We start from the raw sequence: 13878 nt of genomic DNA on the forward strand, positions 1-13878 counted from the left end.
TGAGTGACCTTTTCAAGGTCAGGTCAATGTAATCGATGTTTTCTTAAATGGAACCCTCCCTTTTTTATTGCATATTCTTGTAGCTCTTGTCGAGACGTTTTCAAAACACTACCTACTTTTGTTTTTTGCCCAAGCAGTTCCAAAGATATGAAGCTTCAATGTTGACATACCGCCGGTATTCGCATTACCCGATGTACTCCGCGAGGAGGTTGCTCGGTTGGATTTGTACATCATAATGGCCTTAAAAAGGGCCGATTTTGAGTGTGGGGGTGGGGGTGGGTGTTAAGCAGTACTAGTACTAGTAGCTCGAAATGAAATTCACAGTGTTTACTAATAAGAGACAATAGACAGTACTTCAACCTCTCCGCGGTGTACGCACGCCGGCGTTAATGTCTCCGTGTGACTTGTGTATGTGATTCCTCACATACCAAACATACAGCGACAGGCGATGTTTATGGCTGCGTTCTATTTTACGCATATGCGCACAGCCTATGTAATCACACGATCCCGTCTGTACACCGAGCTACTAGTACGAATTTCTTATCGACATAGGGCGCTAAATATTACTATTCGCCTAGTGCACTTTCTCTCACTGATACATCTTATTTTTGTATTTTGGTCATTCCCACAATTGTATTTCTGATTAGTTTTATAATGCCCGATTTTCTTTCCGAAGAAATTGTAGACATGGCCCTTTGCTTAGGAGCAAGTGGTGGTAATTTTCGACAGGCATCACGCATTTATGCAGAGCGACACCAAGGAAGAAGACACCCAGATCATAAAACAATTAAACGTTGTGTTCAAAGAGTAAAGGATGGTCATGTAAAACGACGTCGTCGTCGACGTCAAGTTTCATCTCTCCTTGAAATTGGTGTGTTAGGAGTTGCTACATTAAATCCTAATACAAGCCTCAGACAAATTGAACGTCTTCATAATGTGCCACGTTCATCTGCATCGCGATATTTGAGATAAATTCCATCCATATCGCATTACCCTGCATCAAGAGTTGAATGATAATGACCACTGTCGTAGATTTCACTTTTGTCAATGGGCCCGTCAACAAATGAATCAAGATGCCAATTTTTTTTTCATACGTACTGTTTTCGGATGAAGCTAATTTTAATAACCGAGGCCAAGTAAATCGTTATGATTACCGTTATTGGTCTAATCAGAATCCCCACTGGCTTAGGCAAATACCGCATCAACATCAATGGTCTTTTAACGTATGGTGTGGATTAGTGAATGGACATGTAGTAGGGGCACACTTCTTGGACGGCCATTTGACAGTGTTCCGATAATTCGTCGTAAGTTATCGCGCTTCAATATTTGCCCTGTTTTTCTAGCGATAGGTCGATAGATCTATAAGGAGCTATCGCTCTTTAAAGCAACGGTTCGATCCGCAATATCGACGTGTTATTGTCGCGCTCTCGGTGTTTGTTCAACTCGCTCCAATCACGAAAACCCACGAATTGCTTGTCCGCGATTCTCGTCAAGACAATGATCAAGAACCCGGAAAATATTGTTCTCACTTCGTACCGAGCAACCGATCAATACAGTCAGGCGGTAGCGGACATCTAAAATTTCGAAATAAAGCACTCAAAATTTATTCAGAAACGAGCTCTTACATTTCACAAAATTCCTTTAGCAATTTACAATAAAGACACGAACTCAGCACAAAACTCTCTATACATTAAAATTTTGGTCCTTCGAGCCGGATTTCGACACTCCACAACAGATACATTCTCTAAATCTAAACGGTCATCTCTCGTGATTCGCTGAGAAAGACCGCAGGTATATCTCGAATTTCTCAGTTTTCTCTCTCGCGAGTGATAGTGAATACCAGTGTGCAACCTCCACATCTTCTCCTCGGGCACGTGCATCCAGCAGTCTTCTCTTCATCGCTCAACGCAGTTCATCCAGCTACCTGATCTGTTCAATGCCTATCATGGTGAAGTTCGAAGCTACCGTCAAAACGCAGCGAGATCTTCATCACCGAAGCAGCCATACGGTAGACAACTTCAAGAAAAGCGGTAAGGTTAAAATTACTCCGCTTACAATTGCTACTCGCCTCGAAGTGTTGGAAGGACGCTGGAAGACTTTTCAAAAGTCTCACTCCGCTCTCGTCGCCGCGTGCATCGATGAGCTATCCGCACACGACTATTTCTCGAAGGATTTCTACGACGTGTGTGAAACAGCGTATTTCTCCAACAAAGACGAACTTTTAGAATTACGAAAGACAGTAAGACTCCGGCGTCCGATTCCGCGGTAAGTGATTCTTTGGATACCTCCATGTCGGGCTCTCGTAGCACCGTCGCTAGAGCGCTACCCAAAATCTCGCTTCCTAAATTCTCGGGAGATTACAAGTCCTGGTCGTCTTTCCGGGACTTATTCCAGTCGATGATTATTAATAACTCAGACATTCCATTCGTCGAAAAACTACATTACTTAAAAAATCATGTAAACAGGGAAGCCGCTCGTCGCATTGCGAACATCGCTGCCACCGAGGACAATTTTAATCGAGCTTGGGACACTCTAGTATCCCGTTATGATAACAAGCGTGTTCTTATCTGTTCGTGCCTTGATTCTTTGTTCGGGATAAAAACCTTGACTCGGAAATCCGCGGAAGATCTTAAAGAATTACTCGCTACCGTGAACGAGGCTCTCGGCTACCTGCGATCCCTCGATGCGCCAGTCGAGCATTGGGATTACTTTCTTGTCTACTTCGTCGTCAGCCATTTGGACCCCGACTCCCGCAAAGCGTGGGAATTACAGCAAGGAACAACCACCGAACCCGCTGCCTTTACCAAACTCGAGGAATTTTTGGACGGACGAACTCGAGCCTTCAAAATGGTCGCACCGTGCGTCTCCGACAGAGCTTCACGTATCGGAAAAACAGGAACCAAGTCCAAGCCATCTGCTCGTGCGAACGCCGTGACTGTCTCTTCCGGCAAATGTGCACTTTGTAACGAAGAGCATTATATCGCGCGATGTCTAAGATTCGCGGCTAAATCCATCACCAATCGCCGCGAGATTGTTAACGCCAAGCGCCTGTGCTATAACTGTCTCGGTTCGCATAAACTGACGGAATGCCGCATACTGAAACGATGCCGTGTCTGCCAGGGACAGCATCATACATTGATCCATCTCGGAACTCCGAATCCCGTTCCGAGCAACGCGGCTACCTCGGTCGAAAACGATACAAATCGCGCTTCCGGGACAACCACTAAATCTGAGGCAAGCGGGGCTACGTCGTTACACGCTGCCTCGAATTTAGGCTCTGTACGATCTCCAACGCTGCTGCCGACGGCTCAAGTGCAGCTTGTATCAGAACACGGAGAACCCGTATCGGCGCGAGTACTGATAGATTGTGGTTCAGAACTTTCGTTCATTCGCGAGTCTCTCGCACAATTTCTGCGGCTTCCACGAAAGAGTGCAGCTATTCCGATCCTCGGCTTCGGCTCGCGGCTCAACCCGTGGAATTGTCTCGCTCCGTATCCGCTCTTGCGTGGAACCCGCATTCGAGTTGAACCTCAGCGCTGTCTTGCCTACGCTCACGGGACGCATTCCCGCGACTCCACTTTCGACGGACGTATGGAGTCATATCCGGAATCTCGGACTCACAGATCCTGCATTCGCAAAACCAGTCAAAGTAGACATCGTTCTCGGCGCAGACGTAATCGGGTCGCTGCTACAACCATCCCTCGTGCCGGATCTCGCTGGACAGCCCACGGCGCAGCATACTCGACTGGGGTGAATCATCTTTGGACCCACAGACGACTCTTCGCAACCTTTTACCGGGAGCCAAGTGAACCACGCCTTCCACGGAGTTCCGGATGACGAGCTGAAAGACATACTCGTGAAATTCTGGGCTCAGGACGAAATTCCGTCCAGTAAAAAGCAAAAACTTACCGCAGAAGAAGAACGTTGTAGAACATATTTCCTCGCGATGCACACTCGCACCTCGTCAGGTCGATACGTGGTGCGACTCCCGTTTCGCGATGCCAGGCCAGCTCTCGGATCGTCGTACTACGCCGCGATTCGCGCACTGGTCACGTTACAACGTTGTTGGCAGCAAATCCAACAATGTCTCGCTTGTATACGGAGTTCCTACGCGAATATGAAGATCTCGGCCACATGTCTCCAGTGGCACCGAATTCTCCTACCGATTCGCACACGTTTTTCCTGCCGCATCACGGAGTATTGAAAGAGAGTAGTTCCACTACTGACTCCGCGTAGTCTTCAACGGTTTGTGTCGCACATTTAACAACTTGTCTCTCAACGATTGTCTTCTTGTAGGGCCGGAGCTGCAAAAAGAAATCTTCGACGTACTGCTCAGATGGAGATTACACGCCTACGTCTTCACCGCCGATATCTCCAAAATGTTCAGACAGATCCGGGTGCATCCAGAGGATCGTAGCTACCAACGAATTCTTTGGAGCCTCGCTGGCACGGCCTTAATATACGAGCTGAACACCGTCACGTATGACCTCGTATGTTCTCCATATCTCTCGCTGGAAATCCTGCGGCAACTAGCACACGACGAGCGTTCTAGTTATCCGGTCGCTTCTGAAGTAGTGCTTGAAGACATGTACGTCGACGACGTGTTGTCCGGCGATGAAACCATGTCGCTTGCTAGAGAGGTGTTGCAACTAGATTGACTTCTCATGGCGGGTGGCTTCCCGCTCCACAAATGGACATCCAACGCACCAGCAGTGCTCGAGGACATTCCAGCCGACCGACAAAGCACAGCTTCATCTCGCGAAATAGGATCCGACGATTTCTCCTGGGCTCTCTGACTCGCATGGCGACCATCGGACGATATCCTGGCCATTTGAGTGAAATTCTCATCCTCGTCGGACCGGATCACAAAGCGCAGTGTCTTGTCAAGAATCGCTCAAATTTACGATCCTCTCGGCTTGATCACCCCGATCACAATCGTGGCGAAAATCTTGATACACGACTTGTGGAGACTCAAAATAGGATAAGACGATGAGGTACCGGAAATTCCGAATAAGCGCTGGAAAGAGTCCGAGACAGAGTGCTCCACCCGCACCTTCGTCGTTCAGCGATGGCTTGGCCATTCTTCGCGCGCCGTAGCCGTCGAGTTACACGGATTTTCCGACGCATCTCAACACGCTCTGGGTGCAGTCGTTTATCTCCACATACTGAACGAGAACTGAGAAGTTCGAGTCTCTCTCGTTGCGGCTAAAAGCAAAGTAGCTCCTCTCAAGACCATCACGATTCCACGACTGGAGCTGTCAGCCGCCGTTCTCCTCGCAAGATTGACCACTCAAGTTCGATCAGCGCTCATTCCAGACACTACGCCGCTGCACTTGTTGACTGATTCAAGCACCGCGCTAACGTGGATCAACGGACATCCGTCGCGGTGGAAGGAGTTCGTTGCCAACCGAGTCGCCTTCATACAAGAGCTAGGTCCATCGGTACGATGGCATCACGTTCCAGGCATCGACAATCCGGCGGATTGCGCCTCTCGCGGTCTGTCGCCACGAGAGCTCGCCGAGCATTCATTGTGGTGGCACGGCTCAGCCTGGCTCTCTTAGCCCTCGACATCGTGGCCGTCAAGTCCATCGCATACGCCTGCATACGACCTCGAGGAAAGGCCGCGCCAAGCCAATCTCGCGGTGTCACAACCACTCGAAGTCTGGGATCTGGTGGAAAGATACTCCAGACTCCCTCGCCTTATCAGGGTCACCGCGTGACTCAAAAGGTCAATAACTCACTTTCGGCGATCCTCGTCGACAAGCTTTCTACCTCACATGATGACGTCTTCTGAGCTGAATGACACGAAATTGTTCTGGTTAAAACAGATACAATCGGCTTATTTTACTTCTGAAATCGAAACTTTATCTCGAGGCATATCTCAAATTCTCATTCGCTAATTCGTCTCGCTCCCTTTGTAGATGCAGCTGGATTGCTTCGAGTTGGCGGGCGGCTGAGGAACGCTCTTATTGATCCCGACACTAAGCATCCTATCCTTCTGCCTAGGGACTCAACCTTCACTCGACTTCTTCTTGAAGACACCCATCGTCAAACACTACACGGTGGCGTACAAGTAATGCTCTCTGTCCTCCGCCAGCGTTTCTGGATTTTGGGCGATCGCAACCCAGTCAGTGCAGTCGCACGACGATGCATCCGTTGCACTCGATACCGAGCCGCCGCTGCGAAGGAGCTCATGGGGCAACTACCAGCCTCACGAGTCACTCCTTCGCGACCGTTTCTCAACTCCGGGGTTGACTACGCTGGACCATTTTCTCTCAGAACTTGGCACGGTCGCTCCGGTCGCACCTATAAAGGTTTCCTAATTCTATTTGTCTGTTTTTCAACCCCCGCAGTGCACATTGAAATGGCCACAGGGTGCCTTCCGTTTCACGCATTGAGCGCATAGTTCACAACCAATGCGATGCGCGCATTGATTTCGTTCCGTTTCCATATTCGCGCAGATACAGTGTTTGAAACGGAATAACGTTTCATGCGTTTCATGCAAAACAATATGGATAATATGAATACTATCGAAATTAATAAGGAACTATTAATGGTAATAGTTAGCGCCTGTTTAGAAAATGATAGCAGTGGATCTAGCAATGAGGACGAAGATGAAGACATAGCTTGGAATACAGAATTAGAAATATTGTATTCCATATTAATGGATCAAGAAACACGTGGAGAAATGATAACTACAGGAAAACTGACAGATTATGTGGAACGAGTTATTCCAAACTATTCCAGAACAATATTTAAGGAACATTTTCGGTGAATAATAATTATATCTGTGGTATTCCATGCACAAAATTATATAAGTGTATGTCAGTATATAGTTTTTGTAATATACGTTGTAGACATGAAATATAAAAATGATATATATGTTAATACAAGATAAAGACTCGTCACACCACACGCAACCGATTCTCCGTTCTCGCACGGTCTTACTCTCACGGGGTCTCTCGCTAGACTCTTCTCTCATCGATTCTGCCGTTCGGCTCTGCAACTCTTTCTTTATCATCTTATAACATCCGCATCGCTCGATTAGATAAAACGCTTTTTGGAATTCACTCACTCTCTCTCACTCCTTCACTCGCAGTCTCATCTTACAATTACTCACTGCGACGCTATGCATTCGCGGCTCACGTCATGACGCATCGCTCTCTGGTGCTTCGCCGACTTACTTATACTCGATATATGCTCGATATATATATGGTAGCCCTACATATCTTTTATGAAAAAAGAGAACAAGTTTTTTTCCAAATAATATAAATCATAAATAATATGAATAATAATACACTACAGAAAAGTAGCAGTGTAAATCAGCACAAATTTATTTTTTGATCTTTTATTGGCTTTCATTACTTGAATTTCTATATTTTAGAATATTTCCTGCAATCTTCGAAGTCGTGCTTCGAACAATTGGTCCTGGATTACGTGCTATCAATAATGCATCAGCTGGAAGAAAAACAATATCAGAAGAAAAACAATTACTCATTGTCATCTGGTTTATGGCTACAACTGATTCTTACAGGTATATTTAATATATATATATATATATATATATATATATATATATATCAAATGTTAATTAAAAACTTGCAGCATTTAATTTACATAATACATTACTGTAGAATAAGAATGTAATGGAAAACTGTATTATTTTATTAATAAACCGTTTTTATGCAATATGACATAACAGCATTATTATTATTATATATATATACAATAACGGACCCAGCCCCGATAACCTTGACCGTGACATATATTATAGAAGTCACCCTCCTGAGTGACCTTCAAAAGGTTTTAGCGGTCGCTCGTTGTTTATTAAAAAGTTATTAACAAAAAAAGTTTAATGATTTCGCACGAATTTTTAGCTCTCCACGTGAAGCAAGAACATGATATTGACATATATTACAAAGGTCACCTTCCCGAATAACCCGCACTAGGTTTTAGTCGTCGATCGTTGTTTATGAAAAAGTTATTAACAAAAGAAGTTTCGAAAATATAGTAGTTATTTTGAATATTGAAAGATATAAACGACGAATATGTATATGAACGAAGAAAGGAAAGTCATTTAAAGCAGTGAATTGTTAATATATAGAATAGTTTCTTTTAATATAAGTACAAAGTATTCTTCACTTTAACCAAAAGCACAAACAGTTAAATACAAAGTATTCTCTGCTTTAACTTAACCTAACCTAACCTAACTTAACCTAACCTGATTAGGTTAGGTTATATTTTCCGAAACTGGAGCCCCGGACACATACGCTCGTTTTCAGCCCGCTTCGCGGGAGGGCGGGTGGAGGGGCAAAGCCCCTCCCCCCCGCCGGGGCCAGTGTAACAGATTTCACCGTGCAGATTTTGGTCACCTGATACACGCCACGGATCCCGGCGGGGGGAGGGGCAAAGCCCCCCGCCCTCCCGCGAAGCGGGCTGAAAACGAGCATATGTGTCCGGGGCTCCAGTTTCGGAAAATATAACTTAACCCAAACCTATTTCTGATTTAAAGCTACAATTCCATCAAATATACTCTTTCGTAAACGTATATGGTATCGTAAAATTATGCTTTATTCATTAAACATTTTTGTTAATAACTTTTTAACAAACAACGAGCGAAGGGTGAAACCTAGTGCGGGTTATTCAGGAAGGTGACCTTTGTAATATATGTCAAACTCAAGTCCTTGCTTCGCGTGGACAGCTGAAAATTCGTGCAAAATTATTAAACTTCTTTTGTTAATAACTTTTTAATAAACAACGAGCGACGGCTAAAACCTCTTGAAGGTCACTCAGGGAGGTGACCTCTACAATATATGTCAAGGTCAAGGTCATTGAGGCTGGGTCCGTTATTGTATATATTTACCAAAATATATCTTGCACGCACTTTTTAAAAACTAAACTAGTTAAACCTTTGAACATATATAAACATTTTTTAATAAAGTGTTAAATATAAAATGCCGCTATGGTACGAAATTGTGATGTGCGAAAACAAACATTTTCTTATTTTCTATGTAAATCAAAGGTCCTTGATCAAAGGCACGTGTATTATGTATACACCATACGAAATTGACAATCTGCGCATGCGCGTATTAACTGTTTCAAGTCTGAGCTGTAGTAGCTGATGCGCGCTTGATGCGGTAGAGGTGGGAGGAATCTAGGGAATCTTATGTGCCACCAATGCGCGCATTAGCTAAAACGGAACGGTTTTCTATGCACTTTATGCGTTCCATGCGTGAAATGGAAGGCACCCTTAGTATATTCGGTTTGTACATCGTTTGTACATGAATGTACCACAATTTTTATTATTTGTACATTTCTGGTTAATTGAAAAAAAAATAACAAAGTTTTAGTATCTAGACGAATGATAGTTAGCCCCCCGCTGTGCTATAATTATTGCATATTTATGTGTTTATCGTGCTTAATCGTTTGTACATCGTTTGTACATTATTTATAATTCATTAACTTTTCATTAAACATTTACTTTTTTAAATATAAATAAATAATTTTCATTCGAATATGGACCTCCGTATAGTTAGCAGACAAATATGATAAATCTTATTTTTTTATTGCAATCGTTTGGGAATTGTATGGCAAAGTTTAGGAAACCACTTTTAAAGTTTGGGAAATAATAGTTTTTTAATAATTAATGAAAATTAGTTGAGCGTATAGTTAGCAGACATCATTCCAAATATCTTTTCGTTCTTTTTCGTTTCTTTCAACGCCAAACCATTTGGGAAATACGCTTATAATGTTTTCAGAGTTTGGGAAATAATGATTTTCCCTCAAAATCAAGTTTAAAGTCATCAACCAGACGTGCAGTCAGAATCTAGGGACTGTTGGACTATAGGCTATATAATGGAAAAACGTTTATAATCTTTGATATTTCTCATTGTTTTCCATTTCAATAATTTGGGAATCGTTTGGGAAAGTTTAAGAAACTACTTTTAGAGTTTGGGAAATAAGTTTTTTAAGGTGATGCTGGAGTTGCTAGTGAAACAATGTTGCCATTTGCACAAAAAGTACAGTTAAAATGCTTTTTACAAAACTTTGGCAATTTGTACGCACAAAATTGAGGCGGTCTCGTATCGGAATAAAATAAAGGAATATAATGAAGCTTTTCGAAGTGATTTTAGAAGCGTAATAAAAAAGAAAGGTGTATTCTCCTTTATAGAATACATATAAACTTTCTTACTTTAATATTATTAATTTTTTATACTGGGAAAGTATATGCTTGGGTGGAAGAGCACGAGGAGACGGGCTTCGCCCGTCACCTAGTACTTTTCCACATAAAAAAATTCGGTCCTTCGAACAATGTCGCGCGTTGCGCTGTGCGCCATATCGGGCCGAATTTTGTGTACAAGCAGGAGGAAGGCATTTTGAGCAACTTTTACATTAATGATCATTAATAACGAGAGTGATAAATAACGAGAGTGGATTAGGTCTACCGGGGAAACCACTATAAAAAAAACGCACCAAGCTATCTACCGCAAGGTGGTGTGGAAAAGATAGCATATCATCTTGCTGTCACCGAAAGGACACTTTTTTCGGCGCAGTATTATTATGTCATGCATCGCTCGCCGCTCGCCGTTCACCGCTCGCCCCTCACCGCTCACCGCTCGCAGCCGCGTTACTCCGTCTCTCGCTATCAGACGCGTCCGTCGTTGCTAGAAGATCTAAGAAGTAAATACCTACTGAGTCCGGCCTCTCGCTTCTCGCGCTCTTATATGTTAATTAATATTAATCGGTTAATAACTCGGTTATTATTGCGAATTTTAGAAAATGATATAAGACTTTTCTTTTCAGTTGGACCCAATCTACCACCCTCTTTCGGGATAGAAGTTACTTATCGGACACCCTGTATTTACATTGTTATATAAATATAAAAGTGTATTATATGTATGAAAATTTTGTTCATTGTATGCAAATGTGCAGAAAAGGAATTTACGGAATAAATGCAATATGTTTGCAATATCACCGTAATTATTTTTTATTCATATGATTTTTGTATCTACTATCTACTGCAATGGTTTGATTAAGATTATTATTAGTATTCAATTTAAAATCTATTGGTTTATCATATCCCATTATTCGGATATAATGATTGCAGTCATAGAAAAAGCCTTGTTCCAAAAATAAAGGTGTACCCTTCACAATACAATTTGCGAACATGCCAGTTATATCTGGTACCACTACATCTTCTGGTGTAAACGTAATCTAAAACATAATCTGTTGTTATTACAGGAAAATATATTTAAGTAAAAAATATATTTTAAAAAACAGAAATGTGTGTGTGTGTGTATGTGAGCATATATAAATACCTCCTTCTTCTGAGCAAATAAACTGTATGTATTTGCAATATATTTGTCTTCTTCCGTATCATAATATAAGTGCGTTACATATTTCTTCGTTATTATATGTATTAAAAAAGGAGTAGTCACAGCCAAAAATCCAATACAAGCAGAAATTCCTAAAACAGCTCCTGTATTACCACTTTCTATCGCTTTTAAATAAAGAAACGGCTGAGCCAATAAGCCACCAGTGGATGTCAACAATGAGAAAAGCTTGAGAGCTTTAATTTGCCTTGTTAAGCTTCCATAATAAATCTCAACTCTTTTTTTAGAGCTTTCTTGATTATTTGTTGATAAATACCTTATATCATGTGCTGCAGAAAATCTCTAAAAGATTATAAATATCGATTAACGTTACCAAAATTGTTCTAATTATCATGACTAATATATTTTTCATAAAGTCAAATTAAACTGATTAACAAACTGAACAAACCTGAAGATTATAACCGTTGTGTGTAATATAGGTTAGAACAGGACTCCAATTATTGAAGTCTTGAAAGTAAGTAAGTCTTGAAAGTTTCTTTTGGGCAAATGCACAAGCTCTTATAATTAATGCCATCCTTAAGAATTACTTCAAGAATAAATTTGTAAATAAAAATTTGCAATTTTTACGGCATTTTGATACACGTAATACTCAATACAGTCAGTCATAAAAACCACTGAACTTTATCTGCGGTCCACTTAGCGCTATGAATGTTTCGAAGCATTTGCAACTTTAAACGTCCATTTAGCACTTCGTAGTATTCTAACAGCTACAGCTGGAGAAGTAATATAAGAAAAAATGAGAGATAAGAAGAGAAAATGAGATAAAAGGTAATATAAACACTAAAGTGTTTTCGAATAATAAAAGGAGGCACAAATAAGCACATGTTATTGAGGTTATGAATTCATTGTTTTATTGTTCCTAACTTTCTAACAAATTGTTTCCATCCAAAGGTAAGCCAAATAATTGTTTTCTTTATTTTAAGTATACTGCTGCATATTTAATTCAAGACTATTAAAATTTTACAATAAGGATAGTAATAAATAAAATAAAATAAAATAAAATAAAATAAAATACTGTCTCTATTGCTCAATATTGGATTAACCGGAAAATAAGTGCGGATTTTTTTAGCAAAATTCAAACACAAATCTTTGTATTAATACTTAATACAAAGAATATTTTATCTGAAGTACACCTACTAGGCTATTAATGATAATAGCAATTATTTCAAGTTTCTTTAGAATCACAAATAAAGTTTTTTGTGATAGTAAATTAAAATGGGACACTCTGTATAAAATGGGACTCCCTGTATAGTATAATATATTGAAAGAAGAAGATAAAACAGGATATCCTGTATATTATAATTTATTGAAAGAACAAGATATTGAGTGATAAAGAAGTTACAAAAATTTATTCGAAGAAAAAGATATAATTGAAAGAAAAAGATACGAAATAATGACAGTGATAAGGAAGTTACATAAAGAGTAAAGCGAATTAATATAACATGATTTTAGTTTTACATTACATTCATCAGAATAAATATATTTTATTATTTCAAATTTTTCTAGAACCATAAATAAAAATTTTTGGGTGTAATCAATAAAACTTGAACACCCTGTATATTTGTATAATATTTGGTTAATTATAATACTTCATCTCTCATCGTTATTGATGTTTCGTATATCATCAAACGAATGTAAAAGCAGTACAAACAACTACAAACGGAATCGACATATATCATATATTATATCAAAATTATTTTATCTTATTGTTCAAGTTAGTTGCTAACCAACTCAATCTCAATGCATTTTCTAAGCGCTATAATTTTTTTGCGTTAAACTACAAACAAAACTATTATAATTGTAGGTGCGCAATTCTTCTCCTCTTTTACATTTTATTCTGCTTCTCGCTTCTTCGTTGTTCAAAACTTACGTTCTTTGATTCGTGGCATATTGAAACTCAAAGTTTATAACTTAATTACACTTCGATTTATTTTTGTTATAATTAACAAAGAACTTCAAAGTAAAGATACACTTGCAAGCAAAAAGACTAATAATATTGTATAACCGCGTTCACGCCTTACAACTCTACTATAACAGCGCCAATCTCGCCAACTTTTAAATCTATAAATGTCTTACTCTAAATTTAAATGACAAAATGCATATCACAATAAAAACTATTTTTAAAACTGCGAAGAACTATAAACGAAATGCTACTATTTTGTGTATTCAGAACTTAACAAATCTTGAAAGTGATGGATAGGAATATACGTATTAAATTCTGCCCACCACTTTCAAGATTTTCAAGTTCTGAATATAAAAATGACAGCACTTCGTTTTGTAGTTGCACCGTTAACGAAATATAAAAAGAAAAATGATAATTTTAAGATGTGGGATGAAATTAACAGGAACAAAGTAGATTGTTGAAACATATCCACACAGAAAATAATTTGTATTAGATATCTACTGGATATTTTTGGTAGATATATGGATATCCATGAATATGTAGGAAACAGCCAGTGGACATGCCTTAAATATCCAAATGTCC

General features: G+C 40.2%; 2 protein-coding genes across 2 annotated transcripts in view; one reads left to right on the forward strand and one right to left on the reverse strand.

The window, feature by feature from the left end:
* The window catches only part of LOC105275101, a 71487-nt gene extending 60518 nt beyond the window's left edge, over positions 1-10969 (forward strand). The window contains exon 4 of the mRNA XM_026969043.1: positions 10804-10969. Coding sequence (XP_026824844.1) covers positions 10804-10836 — 33 coding nt within the window. The 3' untranslated portion in view covers positions 10837-10969. The remainder of the gene's footprint in view (positions 1-10803) is intronic.
* Positions 10963-12033, reverse strand: LOC105275097 (transmembrane protein 70 homolog, mitochondrial). The gene is made up of 3 exons (XM_011331746.3): positions 11782-12033; positions 11319-11675; positions 10963-11214 (listed from the first exon to the last, which is right to left on the reverse strand). The coding sequence occupies exons 1-3, from the start codon at positions 11905-11907 to the stop codon at positions 10981-10983; spliced, it is 717 nt and encodes a 238-aa protein (XP_011330048.1). The 5' UTR covers positions 11908-12033; the 3' UTR covers positions 10963-10980.
* Between the last annotated feature and the right edge of the window lie 1845 nt (positions 12034-13878).

This window comes from Ooceraea biroi, chromosome 4 (genome assembly GCF_003672135.1).
Source record: "Ooceraea biroi isolate clonal line C1 chromosome 4, Obir_v5.4, whole genome shotgun sequence".
In the NCBI taxonomy this organism is placed as follows: Eukaryota; Metazoa; Arthropoda; class Insecta; order Hymenoptera; family Formicidae; genus Ooceraea; species Ooceraea biroi.